Source organism: Myodes glareolus, chromosome 12 (genome assembly GCF_982192425.1).
Source record: "Myodes glareolus chromosome 12, mMyoGla1.1, whole genome shotgun sequence".
Lineage (NCBI taxonomy): Eukaryota > Metazoa > Chordata > Mammalia > Rodentia > Cricetidae > Myodes > Myodes glareolus.
Window position 1 is genome coordinate 81,453,782 of NC_142037.1, and position 20,327 is coordinate 81,474,108.

At 44.7% G+C, this 20,327-nt stretch overlaps 1 protein-coding gene across 10 annotated transcripts in view; it reads left to right on the forward strand.

Annotated features, from left to right (window-relative positions):
• Mbnl2 (muscleblind like splicing regulator 2) overlaps window positions 1-20,327 on the forward strand; it is a 155,766-nt gene that overhangs the window by 117,536 nt on the left and 17,903 nt on the right. For 3 of the 10 annotated variants that reach the window (XM_048421760.3, XM_048421759.3, XM_085698184.2), the window contains 3 exons: window positions 1,717-1,770; window positions 2,424-2,577; window positions 9,094-9,129. In XM_048421760.3, the coding sequence (XP_048277717.2) occupies window positions 1,717-1,770; window positions 2,424-2,577; window positions 9,094-9,129 (244 nt within the window). Of the gene's footprint in view, window positions 1-1,716; window positions 1,771-2,423; window positions 2,578-9,093; window positions 9,130-10,421; window positions 10,517-20,327 lie in introns of all 10 variants that reach the window. The other 7 variants (XM_048421761.3, XM_048421764.3, XM_048421766.3 and 4 more) reach the window with 7 other exon arrangements.

Below are 20,327 nucleotides of genomic sequence, written 5' to 3' on the forward strand. Positions count from 1 at the left end.
GTGTTATGGCCCATGCTTTTAACCCCAGCATTCTGGAGGCTGATGCAGGAGAATTGCTGTGAATTCAAGGCTACAAAGGAAGACCTTGTTTAAAAAACAAAATAAAAAGGAATATCAAAGAGCTTGAACTGTTTTTATTTTGAAAAAAGAAATCAGTTTTGTGTTATTAGATAGCCTTTATCCAAACTGCCTTCCAGAACATTCTCTCCACTGCTGGCCATTCTCTGCCCACAGTTCCCCGCCCCCCCCCCCCCGGCCCACATTTCTCATCTCTTTCTCTAAGCTCCGCAGTTCCTAAGTTATCACCTCTCACGTGTTTGATCCCGAATCATCAAGTGAGGAGCAGCCCTGCATTTACCAAATTAATTGTTCCCATCTCGAGGGCAAAGCACCTCCCCTTTCGTTACAAACACTGTCATTCTGCATTGAGCTCCGGCCTGTGAATTCTATCAGACAGACCTTGGGGATTTACCTATTGTGCCAGCCGTAGAGGGGGTATCTCATTCTTCCTATTTGCGTTGAAGCTGCTCCCTGGATTTCTTTATTTTCACAGAATTCTGTCATAGGATTTTTCTACCTTTTAGCGATTAACTAGAAAAGAGGAAATTTTTTTTCATTGTCTAAATCAATCCAGATTCAGTGCTACCTTGGTTGTTTAAAGGAAACTGTCTTCCTGAAAGCAGGGTTCTGAGTTAAAGGTTCGCTTCCCCACAGGCAGTTCTCTGCCGGCTTAACTGCCCCTTCTAGTGATGCTCCCACTTCTCCCACTTCTCCTTAACTGGTTTGATCACTGATCGTTGCTAAAAGTACAGATAGCATAACTAAAGAGGAATTATTTTAATACCCAAGGACACAAAATGCCTTTCACAAGGGTATTTTCTTAGTCTAACCTGGTAAGTTGTTTGAAATGAATTATAATTTCAAATAAATGACAGAAACAGAACGGATGATAAGTTGGTCACAGGAACCAGAGTAGTGTGGATGTGGAATGTTTGGAAAGTTCCTTTTAAATTTGAATCACACTAGGTGTGGGACCTTAATCCTCATGCTAATCCCATCCTAGCAGAGTGAAGGAGAGAACTGAGACAATCACCCGCGTGATTCAGCCAAAAAATAATGACCCAAACCCAAACTGTTTCACCTAAATAATCTTGTGTTTGACTATTTTTTGCCTGAATTTTTTTTGTCTCAGTTCGCCACTTCATTTTGTTAGGTTAGATCTGAATCAAAACATACCCAAACAAAGATTTCCAGGGTGGAATAGACTTTATTTCTTCATTGTTTTGTATCGGAACTAACTTATCAGATGTTCTTCAGCCTTGTGGTCCCTAAGAGTTTTGCATCCCCCCTCCCAAGCAATATAAAAAAAGTGCTTATGGTGTGTATGCAAGCTGCTGTTTTAATATACTTTCCTGAATTTCAAACATCTATATTTTACTCTCTTATATGCTTTTAACTAAGGTATAGTAGATGCATTTTTGCTTCAATACTAATTTAGGGTGTAAGATTCATTTCTTTAGAGAACGTTTTTGTTGTTGTGCATGCCTAGTGTTTTGTACGTTGTATATTGCATTCAGAATATTTTTTTCCTTCTCACCTATCCACAATGCAATGCCGTTCCCATGATGCACCTCTGCTTGCTGTTTACCTGTATGTTAATTCGCTTGAATCCCATTGGCCCACTGCCATCATGTGCTCGCTGCCTGTTATTAAAAGACTCAGTCGACTGCCAAAGCACTGAAGCGACCTCTCGAAGCAACTGTAGACCTGGTACTTTGACCTTTCACCTTTCGCTTTGCATGTAGCTTTTCAGAGAACCAGCTGAGATTTGTATGTAAAATACTGGTTGCAGCCCAATCATTATTATTAATTTTAAAATGGAGGAGATTCCGTAAGGTGTTTAGTCATCTCGTTTGCATACGTAATCTGGGAAGTAAATGTATCCTAACAAAATTTAATACCTGTTCCAAAAGAGTGAAGCAAACTTAAATTATGTGGCTCAGGGAAATGCTCATTGTAATTCCTGTTAACCTTTAAATTCAAGAAATTGCCATTCAGCTAAAGAGTAGACATTAATAATAACGCCAATGCTACTTTCTCCCGCTTAGAGTAGTTTAACCTGTTTTAAAAGCTGAAGCCTTTTTTTTTTTTCCATTGTTGTTGCTTGGTAGTTTTTCTTTTCCTTAGTTGAGATGCTCCTGTTTTTGGGTTACAGAATTCATGCTTTCGCTCTCAATAACAAATTCTCACTCATTCGACATTGCCGCTCTTTAAATTAAGGTGCATGGCAGAGGCATCTCCTTAGCTGTCTTTTTTAAAAGAAAGAGAAAGAAAAAGAGAATGTTGCAATTGATGATCTCTGTGGACACGGAAGACGTGTTTGCTTTAAGTTGGACACATCCTGTCCACCTCTTCCCTTCTAGGCCTTTCCTCCCGGTGCTCTTCATCCTTTACCAAAGAGACAAGCTCTGGAAAAGAGCAACGGCACCAGCACCGTCTTCAACCCCAGCGTCTTGCACTACCAGCAGGCCCTGACGAGCGCACAGCTGCAGCAACACACGGCGTTTATTCCCACAGGTACGTGCCCTGACCGTCCACGTCTGTGTCCTGTGTCCTTCCGGTCATGTGCTTTCTTCTCATTTCTTTAAGCTGTTTGGTAGCATCTAGTTTGCATTTAGACATTGCAAAGACAGCCTTGATCCCACCACGGCCCTAACTACCTAGACCTGTTGACTTGCTTTGATTACTAAAGACAGTCAGGAGTCTAACGTCAAATGTGTAGTGGGATTTAACCTGAGACACAGGGAGCAGTTAAAGCTTTGTGTTCTTGTATTTACTCAAGGCCTGTAAATTAGTTTATGTAAGATTGCTTATTAGGTAATTGAAATTTGACCTTAACACTCTATGACCTAAAAATATAAATTCCAATAAATACTAACCGTTTTTCCCCACTTCTATTCAGAGCACTAAAGTGGCTAAGGCTTTTCAAATGAAAGTCATCCTCTACTCATGTTATTATATCTCTCTCTCTCTCTCTCTCTCTCTCTCTCTCTCTCTCTCTCTCTCCATCCTTCTCAACTTTCAAACTTTCACCACGTTCACAAGCCGGAGTGCTTGTCTTCCATCTCTGAGCCAATGAGTGAGGAGAGGGGGGGCTGCCATGGCTTAGCCTACCGCTCACCGAGACCGCCTGCTAACCGCAGGGTCTCAGAGGCCAAAGGTCTTCGTGAATCCCTCATCCAGTTGACTGTTTTACAAATGAGAAAACTGAGGCCCCCCCACAAGGATGAGACGTAACTTTCCAAGGTGACACTGCAGACCCAGACGCCAGGCCTGGTGTTCTCATGCCTGGGTCAGTTTACATGACATCACACCACCCCACCCACTCCCACACGGGCTAGGTAGACGTTTCCCCCAAATCAGATTAACGTGAAGTGACATGAAAGAAATCAATTTGTGTGAAGAAAACAGTGTAACACGTATCCACTCTGACTCTCCTTCCCTCGCCCCATATTTTACCCAGTTCCGTGATTCAGACACACACACACACCCCACACACCTCACAAGCATGGTCATCTTTGTTCAACCAGTCTCTGTTAAAAACGAGTGACATAAGCCTTGTTGGGAAGAACGGCCATGGAGTTTTCCCATGTGAAACTCTGCTGTCATCCGTGATAACAGGTAGCCGCTGTCACTGCTCTTTATGATTGGGTTATCACTCTCCTTAGAGCCCATAGGATGTGAAAATTTAGGATTGGCATAATAGTCTTCGTATAAAAACTATAAATGAATATAGCCCACATGAGTTAGTATTTTAGATGAATTAGTAACCTCTAAACTGTACAGTCATATAGCTGATATAGCAAGATGCACTTTGTCAGAAAGTACCTGAGTTGTGATCCGTCTTAAAATACCTTCGTTTTTTTGTCACCCTATTGAAAGGTTAGTTAATGGCACTCCATGCTGGTCTAGCTTAGCCATGTTCGTGATTGTAACCCACCTGAAATAGCATAATTACCAGAGGTTAGCTCACCCTGAGGGTCCTGTATGTTACTACAGGCGTCTCGTTGAAGACCTTGTGGCCACTACATATTTTAAGAGAGGAAAAAAATTACTGGATGGAAAAACATGAAAGGCAAGTGTGTTTGTGAAGAACTGGTCACCCAGACACCACCATCTCCCAGGAGCACCAGGGAGACCCTGAACTGAGCCTTCCGAAGGTCTCAGCAGCCCTCTGAGGCGTCTGGGATACTCGAATCCAGTAGCGCCTGGAGGCTAAACCATCCAAAGCTTCCTCATTTTAAGTATTTCCCCGGGCACAGGTGAACAGCATAGCTTAAGTCCCTGGGAGCTGCGGCTGTGTATGCTGACCTCTGGTGGATTCCCTAGGAACAGCTCAGCTGTCTTGGCAACCTGTGGCCTTTGGAAGCCAAGGGATGGACTGTGGCCCGCTTAGTTCTGCACTACAGGTGTTTACGGCATGTTTGCTGTGTGGTGTAGAGATCACAGTGGATAATCATGTGAGTTCTGTGTACTGGAGTGGTATCTGAACTCCCGAGAAATTCATCACACTTGTATGGACTGATAGAGAACATAATTTTATTAAAATAAATTTAGCGTAAGTTCTCTAGCAATTAAATACATAGCAGAAATCTCCATGGTCATATTAGGAGATTTTTTTTTGTTTCTTTGTTTGCTTCAGGATCTATTTCTTATAAACCATGTCTTCGACTTTATGGCAATGATAATCATTCAAGATTTATCCTGGTTGTTTTTAAACCTCTGCTTATCTGGTGATGATGTTATATAGTCACTTTTAGCAGATGGTTAACTGTTATTTTTAACAAACATTTTTTATAAGGGAATCTTTCTGTTAATGTTATCCATAAGCAATTATCACAGATAGATGGATCAGGGACATGTGTGTGTGTGTGTGTGTGTGTGTGTGTGTGTGTGTGGTATGTTGAAAGGCCATCCATAGTAAAGTTTTGATAGAAACTAAAATCCTCCCATTGACAATTAGAATTTGAATTTTAGGAGCTGTGCCTCCAGGCTGTAAATATTGAATGTAAAATGTCACGCAGGGTGTGGGCTTCTTCCCCACAGCCATAGTGAGATAATTGCCACCTTGGCTGGAGCCCTGGCACATTCTAGTGGGTGGGACTTTTCTTCTTTGCTTCTTCTTTTTTCTGACAGGGGTTATTTTAAATAAGAAGTTATACATTTGCTCTGCTATGGTAGGAAAGTGGCAAAACCCCACATGGTCTCGGAAGCAGCACTGTAATAAAGGCTGTGGGCATCTCCGTGGCAAGTTTATTCCAGGTCGCTGCAAGCGTTCCTGACGACATTGCCATTGTTCCTCAAGATGTCGCAGTTCTAAAGTGGTGAACAGTTGTGTGCATTTTGCAGATGGAAAAACTGAGGCCGTGTATACACTACAAAATGGCATGCAAAAGTAAGAGTGATCCCAGAGCGTTCTGGCTCACAGTGTCTGTGCGGTGGAGGAGGCAAATGTTGGAGAAGGCTTTATCCGTAGCATAGGCTTTATCCGTAGCATTGGCTTCCTAGTGAAATGCCCTGCCGGTCACAACAGAGGCAGTACGGCCCTTCCTTGACCCACCTTGAAATACTTCATTACTTTGGAAGTGCATTTGGAAGGTTCTAGGCCATGAGAAGCCACATGTGTTACATAAAGTTTTCACACGCTTGTAAAAGGATTATTCATGTTTGGTGGAAACTGTCTGCCTCAAGTTAGAATGTGTGGATTCTTTTCCATTCAGCAAGCACTCCTTGAGCACATGCTATGGTCTGGATTGCAGACTCACAGGAGCTGGGTAGAAACAAGAATCCACAATAAGATGGGCGAGGGTGAAAGAAACAGGCAAGGCGTTCATCTTCATCAGGCAGTGGGAGAAGCGATGCAGAGAAGGAAGATTTTTTCAGAGCAGGAGAAAATTGCTAAGGACTTTGAGAAAGGAGTACAGTTTTACTGTTAGAGGAAGAGCATACTGGCCAGAGCAGGTTTGAAGAAGAGAGAGAGCATGGTTTGCTGTGGTACTAGTACAAAGTATTCACAGGACCTGTGGGAAGAACAGGGTAGGACGGGGGTGAAGGGTGGGAACGCGGCTCGCAAAGCTGAGTGGGTCCAGAATCCAGCATAAAGAGAGCGATCCCCACGGCAGAAGCCCCACACTTCCGATGTTCAAATCACTCTTGGCAGGTAGAGGGGCCCCTGATGTAGCATGGTCAAGCACTTCCCACATCCAGGACACAAGCCAGAAGGCCGCTGTGCAAGTCCTGTGTTGAGCAGGAGCTGCTTCTGGTGGGTCACACCCTTTGTGACCCAGGAGGCCCTGGAGCAAGCCCATTCGTTCACTCTCGGGTGCAGAATAAAAGGGGGATTTTACAGAAGGAACTTTGAAACCTGGTGTGACTGGCTTTTACGTGGGATATAGACCAGGCTTTTTAATAACATTCAGGAAGAGATTTCTCTCAGAGCCCATCTTACTGCTGGCTGGAACAGTGCCGCCACACAGAGGTATCCTGAGATGCCCTGTTCACCTTGCCAGACAGGCTCTCTGCCCTTCTGAGTTCACGGCAGAATGAGAGAAAAAGATGCTAAACATTCATACAAATAGGTTGTTAACATTTAGCATACTATGAATAAGAACGCAAAGAGCTCAGATAACTAAGTAGAAATTAAAATAGAAACTAACGTAGATGGCGGGGGAGGCGGGGAAATGAAGATTTTCTGGGGAAATGGCACATGTGTGACCCATGATAGATGAACATAGTGGTTAAAGAGTTTTCTAGACACGGGGAAGAGGACAGCTGTGGGAAGCCCAAAGCTAGATTAAAAGTATGATATGTTCAGTTGAAATCAGTGAAGGGCCATCGAGACCTTGGTACCAGGGAAGGAGACACAGTGGGGAGGTAGTCCATGGCCTGGGCTTGCAGGACCTCCATTGTTAAGCATTGGAAGCCAGCAAATCCTTCCCAGAGTTGAGGCAACTCGGCAGTGGAGTGGAGCCGGGAGTAGGCAGGGAGCAGGAAAGCCAGATGGAGTTGCACTAATGCTTGGGGCTTTCAGAGCTGCAGAAGTGACAGATAAGCAGACAGATGCTCAGCGAGGCAGACACTGCCTGAGGCTGGCTCACCGGTCCAGGGAGTGTCTTGAGGGAAATGGCGTCGCATAACAGTTGAGGCCAAAGTGCTCCATGGGTGATGATATCCACCAGGTGTTTCCAGATGTGGAGGAGACAGTGTGAGAAAGAGCACAGCTTAGCATGTTACATTGGAGACACTTGTGAAGCCCAGGTGGAGAGGCCAGGAGGACACGGAATGTGGAAGCTATAAGTTCACTGATAACTTTGAAATGTATAGATCAGGAGACACCTGGAAGACCCACAGAGCAGAAAAATAAAAATAAAAGTAACCCAGGACAGGTTCTAAAACTCTAGCATACAAAGAGAGAATTCAGCCTAAGCTTTTAGAGTGTGTGTGTGTGTGTGTGTGTGTGTGTGTGTGTGTGTGTCTGACTAAGAATTCAAGGGAAGAAAGTGACTTAGATACAGGGTGTAGACAAGTGCCAAGTGGCTCTTGAATTGTAAGTGAAGATGTAACTGTTCTTTCAATCTGGGCAGTAAACCAGTTGGAGAGGACTGGAGGGCAGGTGGGAGGCATGACACTGGGCATAGAGGACTTCCTAGACACTGGGGAAGAGCAGAAAGATAGGGCTGGAGGAAAAGATCACGTCAGCCGAGGGGGCTTTGGAGGCATGTGAGTACCTCTGTGTGTGTCGCAGTGCGTGTGTGAAGTTGGGTGTCCTGGCACATCTCTGTCATAGAAGCCCGTGGTAGCCCACTTGAAAAGCCTTTTCCCAACTTAGTAATGTCAGCCTGGTCAAAATGTAGGCCACGCCAGAAGTCCTTATCAGAGTGAATTAAGACAAGTACTTTGCAGAGTCCACACCTAAGCTCCCAGCGGGTGGTTCTGACACCTTCCGCAGATACACCTACATTCATTAAATAGACCACTCGAATGGACATCCTTGAACTTCCAGGAATCCTTCTTTTGCCTCAGCCTGCATCCTGAGGGACAGGGCCAATAGCAGCTCATCCCTCAGCACTCACAACACATCTGACGGGCGTCTCTGTTCTTGGTGGGACTCCGGTGATGTGTGTCCATTAAGACCATCCACGGATAACGTAGTTCTTCCCCAGGAAGCACTGACATTGTCACTAACCTAGAGACCAATCTGAGGTTTCCTACCCTCTTTGATCCCTCGGAAGTTACCTTGACATGACCATGATCAAATCTCTCACCTGGGTCCCAGTGGAGCCCCAGATCTGCATGTTTGCTATATAATACTTAGACCCCACCGGTAGGTGCCACCTCTTTGTCACAGCGAATCATAGCCAGAGAGACCCAGAACTATGTAACTGATTTCATTCAGAAGCCTCCATAGTCGTTACTAGCATCCAAGTAGTAGCTTAAGATTCCCCTGCCCTACCTGGCACGGCTCTGACTTAGAGGCTAGGAAATCTTAATTCACTGTTTATATCTTTCCACCGCTATTGATACCCAACACATTTCATTGCCAAACAGACTTTTAAAGCCATGAGCGTGATGCAAATCTGACCTGAATTTAGCATGGAACTCGATTCCAGCCTTGCCCTTGACCCATGCTGCACACGACCTTGGAGGAGTTACTGTGCCTCAGATTTTTCATCTGTAAAATATACCCACTCTCTGCCTGAGAGGGTGGACTTGGTAATGTCCGGACAAGACGTTGACGTCTTCAGAGGGCGCTGTGGTGCCATCACCTGTCACCCTGTTAGAATCACGTTGGCCTAGGTGAACAGAAAGGGGGAATAATGGGAATAATGGGAGGGTGGGCCCGGAACCTTATTGGCTTAAAGTGAGTTGGCTATCTCTGTGTCTATACTGACGATGTGAACAGTCCTAAAACTGTGTGAACTAACCCTACTGATTTCTGGTTGTGCTTCAGTCTCACTTTGAATGTTAACTCTAAACCGCTAACCTGTTTCTTTCCCTTTATTCACTTTCTCCACCCCCCTTGCATGACTTCAGGGTCAGTTTTGTGCATGACACCCGCTACCAGTATTGGTAGGTTTCAACCTTTTTTTATTTGTCTTTTATATGATGTACAATGCCTTCACTGTTTGACATTGATTTCAGAAATGGTAGAAAATGATTTAGGAAGTAGACCTGAAGGCTTTAATGGCTTTAGACTTAATGTGTAAGCTATGCTTGTGTATTTAAGAAAACGATAGTTGTTGATGTGTGACCTCTTATGCTAGGACAACCACTGCAGAGAGAAAACCACAAGTACAAGTGTGCTTTTTAATGATTTGTGTTCTGTTTCTCTTTATAGTTTTTCTGGTTTAGCATGAGGCAAACAGAGGCAGGCTAATTTCATCAATGTTTTAAAGTTTCATAGTGGTGTGCCTTGATCTCCTCTTTGCTGTGTGTTAGAGTTATCAGAGCTTCCCAGAAATATTTACTTTTGGATAAAAAACTATACATGGATGTATTTTGAAATCACGTTTCTGAACTTTCTTGCTTAATTATCTTTTTAGAGTGTTGACTTATGTGTGATATATATATATATATATATATATATATATATATATATATATATATATTATGCCTCCACATTCCCTTATGTGGGAAACTTTAATAGTGGAGTCTTCTCTTACATTTGGGGCCTTGGCGCAAAAGTCTGTCTTCAGGACACCCAATCGGTTTCATGTAGGACTCTAGAAAGTAACCATTGGCAAAATCGATCTGGTCACTTCACGGTAAATCCTCTAGAATTGCACCAAGGCCATTTATTTTGCCTTACTGTTTATTGACCAAGATCAACATAATCCACTGAAATTCCAGTTTAAAAATGTGATTCCAAATTGGAAAAAAAATTACACTAACCATAATTAATTCCAAAGTTCATTTTATCTTATTAGGTCTTCTGAGCCTTCAATGTTTTAGAATTTATAATTAGTCTACTTTGGTTAAAATATGTTCTCATTTCATTGGATATTGCCTAGTCTCATGTTTTGAGAAGCAGCCATTGTCACAGTCATGATACACTCTGAATTGGGAATGACTCTGTCATTGGAAGCAAAATGTTTATGAATACATCAATCAAAGCGTGTGCTTTGGCCTTTCTGGGAATCACTGATTATGTTTGAAGACTTCCTTTAATTGTACTTGTAATAAGCTATTTTCCCTTTTTATTTCTCTCCCATGCTTCCTTGCTTTGCATTGTGATTGCATGCCATCTGCTGGTTTAACCCATGATGGCTTGCTGCTCTGATATTCACCATGCCAAATACCACTTCTATTACCATAATGCTACACCCTCCTGTTCATTGCTCCCATGGTTCCCCTCCTGAAAGTACCCATGATGCACAGCGCTACGTCCGCCACTGTCTCTGCAGCAACAACTCCTGCAACAAGTGTCCCCTTCGCAGCAACAGCCACAGCCAATCAGGTTTGCTCCTTTTAAAGCTTTCTTTCACAAATCCCGAACTCTAAATGAGTGCTGATATTTAAAAAAAAAATTCTCGGTGAGAATTTTTTTTTCATGTTTATCCATCAAATTTTATTTTTTTTAATTAGTTTATAGCAAGCATTTGTGGACAGGTTGCACTTATTTAGAGTTAACATTTACTGCAAATAATGATGTAGCTATGTTTTGTGTTGCACTGTTTGTTTTTGTACCTAATATTGTGTAATTAACCTGACAGGCTTAAATTCCTTTAGTACAGCATTTCTTCTCCAGTGGTTTGTGAGTTGCCACCCAAGAAATGTAGAACCACACCAGTGGGTGCTCCCAAGACAGCCCCACTTTGATTCGGTTCATTCTCTAGTGGAAGAAAAATGAAAAATCTCCTGTATTCTAAGCGTCTAATTTGAGGTCTGAATAACTCTGATGAACACTGGCCTTGGTCACAGGTACTGACTCAGTACCCACTGGCAGATCTGTTCAGATCTGGTGTAAGAGCCATGCCACCCCAGGAGACCAGTGTGGCTACCACTGGGCTCACCATGCGGGTTCTAACTGAATATGAGCGTTTACTGTGTTGGCTTAATGCATGTGCCGCTAGGCCAATGGGGATGATTCTCACTGGGGAGAACCAGTGAACTATTTCCTACTCTGCGCTCACAAGCTGGCCATGTCCTTGATGCTGCCCAGTTGGTTTACACACGTTTGCTGGCCATGAGGGACAAGTGAGAGACGGCAGCAGATCCTCTTGTCTCACTAGAAAAGAACCTGACACAGAGGCCTTCCCTTCATAGGATAATTTTGGTTTTTTGTTTCATTTTGTGTTTTGTTTTCCTTTAAATAACTCAATTGTGCTGAGAAAGGGTGGAAAGGATAGAAAAGTAGTTTGGGGTACTGGGAGGAAGGCCAGGAAAACAGGAAAAAATGGTAAGTTAAACTCTGGGGAAGACTTGCTAAGGTAGAGATGGCTGTCTCTAAGCTTCAACCTGAAAACTGGAAGGGCAAGGTTGGCTCCAGTGAATCCATGACCCCCGTGCTCTGGACTTCCTCCAAAGAAGAGGAGGAGCTACACTGGATGACATGAATGAATGTTAACCCCTACTGTGTCATCTGGTAAAGCAGAAGACTGAGTAGAAAGGGAGGGATTCATGCCACCAGAGACAGTTAAAGAGGACATATCTCTACCTCTCTGGTCTTCACAGTGCAATCTTGGCCACTAGGGAACACTAGCTTGGCTTCCAAACCAGTACCACAAATAGCAGCAAATAAGTTCCTGAACTAGGAAGACTGGGGGTTTCTGTTTATTTGGTTGGTTGGCTAGTTGACTGGCTGGATGGCTGTTTGGTTGGATGGCTAGTTGTTTGAATGGATGGATGGATGGATGGATGGATGGATGGATGGATGGATGGATGGATGGATGGATGGATGGATAATTGGCTGGCTAGATTGCTGGTTGCTTGGTTGGATGATTAGTTGGCTAGTTGGTTGGTTGACTGGTTGAATTGTTGGCTGGAATTAGTTGGCTGGCCATTTGGTTGGTTGGTTTGTTGATTGGTTGGTTGGTTGATTGGTTGATTGGTTGGTTGGTTGGTTGGTTGACTGACTAACTATCTGGTTAGTTGATTGTTTGGTTGATTGACTGACTGGCTGGTTGGTTGACTGACTGGCTGATTGGATAGATGGCTGATTGGTTGGTTGTCTGGTTGACTGGTTGGTTGACTGGCTGGATGATTGGTTAATTGGTTAGTTGATTGGTTGGTTGGTTGGTTAGTTGGTTGGTTGGTCGATTTATTGATTGATTGGTTGACTTGCCAGTTTGTTAGCTAGTTGGTCGGTTGACTAGCTGGTTGGTTGGTTGACTGGTTGGGTGGTTGATTGGTTAGCTGGTTGATTGGTTGGTTGGTTGTCTGGCTTGTTAGTTGACTGGCCAGCTAGTTGGTTGGCTAGCTGGTTAGCTGACTGGTTGGTTGACTGGCTGAGTGATTGGCTGGTTGGTTGACTGGCAAGTTGGTTGATTGGTTAGCTGGCAGGTTGGTTGGTTGGTTGGTTGGTTGGTTGGTTGGTTGGTTGGTTGGATGACTGACTGGTTAGTTGGCTGGTTGATTGGTTGACTAGTTCATCCAATGGTTTTAGACAGTGATGGGACAAAGGAGAGAGACTTTGCATCCTTGAAAGTTGTTTCAAAGCCTCCCTCTCACTCACTTGTCATGGGGCAGTTGGATGCCTGCTTTGTAGGTCTATGTCCTGCTTCTCAAAACCAGATTCATGTGAGTTTGATCCAGTTATGTTGCAAAATCCCTATTTCCTAAGGAAACAGGCTTCAGATATAATCCCATAAGAGTACCCATTTCAGTAAAGTTTCACCTATACTTTATGACACATTGAGCACTCCCAATCTTCAGAAGTCTTTCCTAAGAAAGGAGAAGGGGGCAAGATAAAGAAATGCTTTGGGGCTTTAGGGTAAATCCCTGCCTGCTTCACAAGCATGGAGCCATGAGAGATAGATGATAGTTCCTGGCCTAGTGACGCTTCAGGCTGTTTGTAGGAAGAACTAAAATGGTAAAGGTAGAGTAAGGCTTATACAGGTGTGCAAGGGAGAAAGGAGTATGCGGTCCAGCCAGACACTTCAGTGCCACGCCAGGGTGTGATTGATGAAGACTTAATACAGAGCAGGGAAACTGGAGGGAATCTGAGTGGCTTCTCCAATCCTCCCTTCCTTCCAAGTTTGCAATTTATTAAACAGTTGTTGTTGGGGTGGTGCATTGATGGTGAAGAGAATGAGGTGTGTCAGCTCCTTTGCAAGTCTTTACATATGGGGGAAAGCACAGAAAAGTGGATCACTGAAATGTAAGCTTTCAGATATGATACTCTATTTATCTCAATGAACTTCGAAGAGTCAGGCGTCTACCAAAGTGCTCTCAGCACCTAAAATCAGGAAGCTCAGAGGCGGTTAATAAGTGTGAAATAACAGGCTATCATCTTGTTAAAGTTCATTCTTGAAATGTCAATCGAATCAGGCCCATGTGACCCACAAAAGTCAATGAAAGCTCATGAACAGATAGATGACCTTTGAGATCTGTGAATGTTTTACAGACCCAAAGCAGGACATCGGGAAGGAAGTAAACTCAAGGTGGGGGTGGAGCTAGGGAGGCCAAAGTTCACTGAGTGACAAGCACTTGGCCAGCTCATCCTTCAGGGGCCATCTGTGTAGGCATGAAGTGCAGTTGGGTTTCAGCGGTGTGTCTGCTAATTCAGATCATCATTTCAAACGCTGAAAACTGAATAGGTGCTGTATTTAAATGCAAGAGATTTGAAGGAGGACGGGGCACACCAGAGCTCCCGGGTAGCCCCCCACTCAGAGTTCTTTACGCCAGCCCCAGGAGACACACCACCAGTCAGTCAGTAAGCCATAGCCTCAGCCCAACACCCAGGAAAGTTTCACAACCTTAGACTAGTAGTTTGAGAAAGACAATATAAATATGCTCCAGAATTTTCTTTTTAAAGAAATGGCTGCTTAACTCTAGGAATAGATGTGTAAACAAAAATGTAGCAAGTAAATTTATTAAATAACTTTCTGATTTAATTAATGTCTTTGAATCTCAACATATTAAACTGTGACTAATAATAATAATAATAATGATAATAATAATAATATAAACCACTTCCTATGGAGCAGGTATGATTCTAAATGTTCTCTGGTATATTGCATGTTTGACTCTATTATGGAAGATTCACAGATAAACAACTTAGAACATTTTGTCTAATCTAAGAAGGATGTGGGTTAAAATTCCTGTAACCCAAATGATTACAGAACTCTGCTACAGTCTTTTGTTTTGTTTGTTTAGGAGTTGGTGTTTTCAAAATCAACTTCTGTTATCTGAAAAGGGAAGAGATGATTTACATTTTAGCTTCTTCATTTGTTTTCAGAGGTCATTTAGTTCTCTTGAGTAAGCCTTTAAAGGCCCAGCTAAAATCCAGTTAATGTTGAGTCTTCCCTGAGGCCCCAGCTCAGTGTCTTCTGACTCAGGAACGTTGTCTGCACATGGCTTACAGTGCTGTCCTTGGTCAGCAGGATAAATGCACAGGTGCAATGGAGGGGAAGCTGGTAAAGTTCCCTGGAGAAGACCCAATGATCTGATTGGTTGGCGTATGGACGTGGTATAAGTGTGTCTGACTCCAGTTGAGCATTAACCTTAATGTCAGGTTCAAGGACTCAGCTCCTTTCATGGCCACCCAGAATGGTCTCGGGAACAGAAGTCAGAAGACTGAGCAGATGGGTCCGAGACGGGCGAGTCTGCAGATCTAAACTGGAGCAGTGTCAGCTGGCGAGTGGCCCGGTCAGCCTCACCTGTGTGCATTACACATGGAATGTAACGTAAAGTCAAAGACAGATGTTCAACACCTTGACACCATGACAAAATCTGTCCAAAGACATGGCAGGTGGCAGGAAGAGATGTGGGACGGCATGAAAGGTGGCCACAGAAAGTCATTTCTTCTGCTCCGAATTCTTTCCTGAGCAGAGCTTGGTGGCCTCGTTAGTCATATGCATCCAGTGTGCCTTTCCCAAGAAGTGATTAGCCAGAACTACCTAGAGCCCCACCCCCTCCCCGAGGGTGCAGAGTCCACTCTGATATGAAGGGACCTCACTGTCCCTGACTCTGCATTATAGTTGTATGGATAGAAAGGAACAAACCACCCCGGTTCATTCTACTTCATAAGCTGTCTGGGAGAAAAACCATTATAGCCTAGATAGTAGGACTCTCTGGAGCCCCCATACAGTGCCTTCGAAACTGAAGTCACATGACATTTCTGGCACAGTGTGAACTGATAATCATAAATCCAAAATGTGCCAACTCATGATCGTGGTCATGACCTTCAGATTTTACCACGGTTTTGTACACATGGCCAAAGGCTAAGCCCCACCACAGATTTGGCCTTCAGAAACGTTTACTGGATATTGGTTGATAATGTATACAATGTATCATGTTTATATCACCATCTTTTTCAGTTACTTTTTGTGTGTGTAGTGTGTGTGTGTGTGTGTGTGTGTGTGTGTGTGTTTGCATGTGTATGCATGCATGTGTACCCACATGCGCATGCATGTGCATAGATGTGGAGCTCAAAAGACAACTTGCAGGAGATGGTTCTCCCCTTCTACGCTGTAGGATCCAGGGATTGATTGACCTGGGTCGTCAGGCCTGGCACCCAGTGCCTTCACCCCATGAACCATCTCATCACCCCCCATCTTTCTATTGAAATACCTGATAAGCTGGAAAAGTCTGGTTTTTTGGACATGCCAGATACAGGTTTGCTGTACCTGATAATCAGCGTCAATAGTATCCTATCAGAAGAACAGCAAAACTGCCTGTAACCAGAATCACACACTGTGTTTTAACTGGCCTCCATGTGCTGCTTCTGAGGAAGAACTGCCTTTCCTTACTTACCCCTCCCGCACCTGCAGACGTAACCCCAGACTACGGAGGTGAGGTGATGGTTCACCCCCTCGCAGCTCAGCCTTGTGAAGTCTCTGTTATCCGATGCCATCTGTTGGGACTATATTCGGACAGCTGTGGGAGGCGTCAGCGGTACCCACTCTCCATCACTTGACCCATTTTAGGGCCTGTGTTTGTTTCACAAGAAAGGATCCTGGTTCTGCAAGGCCCAGTGTGGGAGGAGTAGGCCCTGTCAGATCTGTCTCCAGAAATACACAGCAGAGTGGTCAGCCCCTGTGCCGAGGATCCTTTTTCCTAGCCTGCCAAAGTGGTGAAGCCACTTTAAACGTGTAGCTCGAACTCTTAGTTCAAGCTGCTTGGTGCCTGCATCTAACTTCCAGTGTGCAGAATGGAATCATCCAGATTTACTAGGAGGGGAAAGTGTTTCCATAGGTGGAAGGATGCTGACCGTCTTAGGGGAACGTGGGTGTGTAAGGAGCGATGTGGAGGGAGGTTTCTTGTGTTGTTTTCTCTCTATTAGAAGCCAGGAAACCCGCTGGTGCCACAGCTCAGCAGGTAAAAAAGCCCCCCCACCTCACCCCCACACCCGACCCCAGAAGGTTGCTCACAGTGGAAAAAGGGAACTGATTCCCCAAAGTCCCCAATCCCCATATGTGTGCACCATGACACACATGTACTAGCATTCACATATACACACTGTGTGCACGTGTGAGTTTGAGTGTGCGTGAACACACACAAAGGAATCAGAAAACCAAGAGACAATGGGCCTTTTCTGCCTCAGAGGTAGCTGCTTCGGGGACGGCGGGAAGCATAATTAGCGAAAGAATCCATAGATTCTCTAAGGAAAGCCAAGTTATGTAAGCGCTGTGTTCCCTTACCCTTCCATTTTCATGAATAATTCACACCTCACAGTGAGAAGCTTGGGCAGGCTTCTTTTGTGTATGGCACCCAAAGACACAGGGCAGCTCCAGTTCCCTGTGGCTGAGGAGAGCCATTCAGGAGTCCTAAGGTGGTGCCTTCCTGCCTGGAGCAAGGTCCTACTTCAAATTCTGCCATCTTTTGCATTTCAATGGGACTTTAGGGCAGGGCTTCTATTTGAATGGAAAAGTTGCTTTCCTCAGAGTGCTTTGGCTTTTGCTGGAGTAGTGAGGCTGTGCTCCACCTGTCTAGTTTGAGGCCACTGGCTTGAGTATGCAGTTCATCCTGTGTGTGTTGTTACCAGCTAGAGGTTTGGAAGGAAGGACATTAACTCAACCCCATGTCTGAGGGCTCAGGGGTGGGTAGGGTTTTCCTCTGTAATAGCTACTCGAAGCAGAACAAATGTTCATTCCTTTCTGCACCCAAATCTGGATGCCTTCCTTAACCTCTCCCTGAGTGTTGGGGAAGTAACGAGTCTGTATGTGTCTGTGTCTATGTGCGTCTCTGTGTGTCTGTGTGTGTTTGGAAGGGACCCCAAGAGACTGCGGCTGTATTTACCAGAAGTGATGTTCCATAGGTCACAGGCAAACTGGGTTTTGGTCTGGCCTTGCCCCTCCAGCTTCTCTCCAAGGCAGACAACTGGAGGAGACAGTGACTCCCGAGACCACCTCCGTCTGAGTCTACTGATTATTGCCGAGTCTATTACAGTTGGGAGGGATGCTAGAGAGGCTCAGGGGTCAGTGGCTTAGTTAAGAGATGTGACATCATCAGGGTATTGTCATTAAAGATCGAACCCCATATGTAAAGATCATGGCATGGAAAATAAGCTGCAAGGTAAGGTTTCATCCCTGAAGTAGCCGGGACAGATCTCTGTGGGATATGGGGTAGACCTGGAGATGAAGGTGCAGACCAACTCAGAAAATATGTCAAAGGTAAAGACAAGGGGCTCAGAAGATGGCGTGGCTGTGCAAGTTTGAGCAGCTGAGTGCAGCCCCTCGAGCCCAGAGAACATGGATGGATGCAGAGCTTCCCACCTATAGTCCCAGCAGTGGGAAGGTGGAGGAGGAAGATCTCTGGGTCTTGCTGCTCAGCCAGGCTAGTCAAATATGCCAGCTCCAAGTGTAGTGAGACACCCTATCTCAAAATGGAAGGTAAAGGCCATTGGGTGGCTCACTCAGCAAACTGCTTGCTGCATAGATATTGAGAGCATGGCTTAGATCCCCAGCACCCCAAATAAAAAGCTGGGTGTGGTGGTGGCGCATATCTGGAACCCCAGCGGAGACACGCGGAATCCTGGCTCTCACTGGCCAGCTAGTCTAAGAGAATCTTTGGAGTCCAGATTCAGCGAGAGACCCTGTCTCAAAAAAGATAAGGTTGAGACTGGTTAAGGAAGATGCCAGATATCAACATCTGGCCCCAACATGCATACACACACACACATTTACACACATACATACATACACACACATATGCAGACACACATGCAGACACACACACTCACAAATACATATACACATAAAGTGGAAAGCAATTGAAGAATCTGATATTGGGCTCTGGCTTCCACATGCACATACACACACACATTCAAAAGCACAGGACACATGTACTCATGAAATAAGTGGTAGAAACAGGGTAGGTTAACAGGAAAAGAGAATCCGGAAGCATGTTACATTGTATGTTATTGCCTCTAATCCTATAGCATGGATTCTCTTGTCCCTTCTGCATCTGTAGAATTGAAAGCATAGGTTTGGTCATGGCCTTACTCGGTAGCAAAGCCTATGTTTGACCCTAAAATCTGTCTCAGTCAACATTCCGCCACTGTGACAAAGCACCTAAGACAATCAGCTTCATGGAAAGAAAGGTCCGTCTTGGCCCAGTTTGGGGTTTCAGTCTGCAGTCGGTTGGCCCATTGCTTTTGGCTCTGCAGTGGCATCATGAAGGGAGTGTGTGGCCGAAGAGGCCTGCTCACCTCATGGCAACCTGGAAGCAACAGGGAGGCCAGAAGAGAACTGGTCACAATATCCCATTCAAGACCACCTCTCCAAGACTCAGTTCTCTGGGGACAATTTGTCTCCTGAAGGTTCTCACCATCACGTAGTAGAACCAAGCTGTATATGAAGCCTCTAGCACATGGGCCAGATCCAGAGGATTGTGAATTCAGTGTCCCCCCTTATACACAGCCCCAACATAATCCAGTACTCCCCATATCTTACAGACATCCCCAACAGAATTCAGTGCCCTCCCCACATCCTACACATGTCCCCAACAGCTTTCAGTTCTCCCCTACATTCTACACCCCCCCCAGTAGCATGTGTAGCTTAGAGAGAATTTCAGGATCAATCTCAGGGCCAGAAAGATGGCTCACAAGTTAAGGCATTGACAACCACACCTGAAGACCTCACATATGTGTGTGTGTGCGCACACGTGCATACTGATACACACACTCACAAACATTGTTTTTTTAAGAGGTACTACAGTAGCAATAGATCTAAATAGGGTAAGTTTTTCTCAGGTGAGCTAAAAGCCTTGCTTTGGTCCTGTTGGGTGGGAGCATGGGGTAGAAAGGGCTATGCTCACCCATAGAAGAGAGTTGAATAGGAGAGTCCAGGACCCAGGAAGCTGTGTCCACAGAGACTGTGGGAGCTCAGAGGCCAAGGGCGAGTTCACCATGAGGTAGCTTCTCTATCAGTCAAGCCCTAGAATCAGGACTGAAGGGAAAATGAACTCTGGGGTAGAGTGATGGGCAATTAATGACAACAGACAGAGAGGTCACCTACAACATAGCCCTCCTTCATGGCATTTTCCTGTTGACAGTTCGACTTGGATTTGTCCTAGAACAGTGTAGACGACTAGTATTGTCTGACAGGGTTTTTATGAGGAACTATAGCTGTTGTAGCCATTGGAATCCATCCGTCTTCAGCATCGAGTGTGATACGCTGTGATTCTTGGTCTGTTTCTCTGGCTTTCAGCAATCAGTCTGTTGGTCTTTATCATCACCCCTTGCTCTACAATACGCGGAGACACAGAGTCCTTGTTGAAAAGCTTCGTGTAGCAAGTACAGACCCTTGTCACTGTTCTCCATGAGGCATTTCTAAAAATAGCGTCATCACTGTCAGATGTCACTCAGTGGCCCTAGTCATGGTGCATCGAGTCTGAAGACCAACTACAATTAAATAATTCTAGTGATGATCAGGAAGTCGTAAGAGCAAATTTACCACAGTCAGGCCATACCTGTAGGATAAGCTGGTGTGTGCGCATTTTCATGTGTGTGTGCATGTGTACAGAAACTCGTGCGTGTTGAGGCTTGAGGTCAACAGTAGATGTCTACTCTCAATCACTCCCCATCTTATTTTTTTGTGTAGTATCTGTCAGTGGACCTGAAACTCACTCCTTTAACTGGACTGGCTGGTCAGAAAGGACCAGGA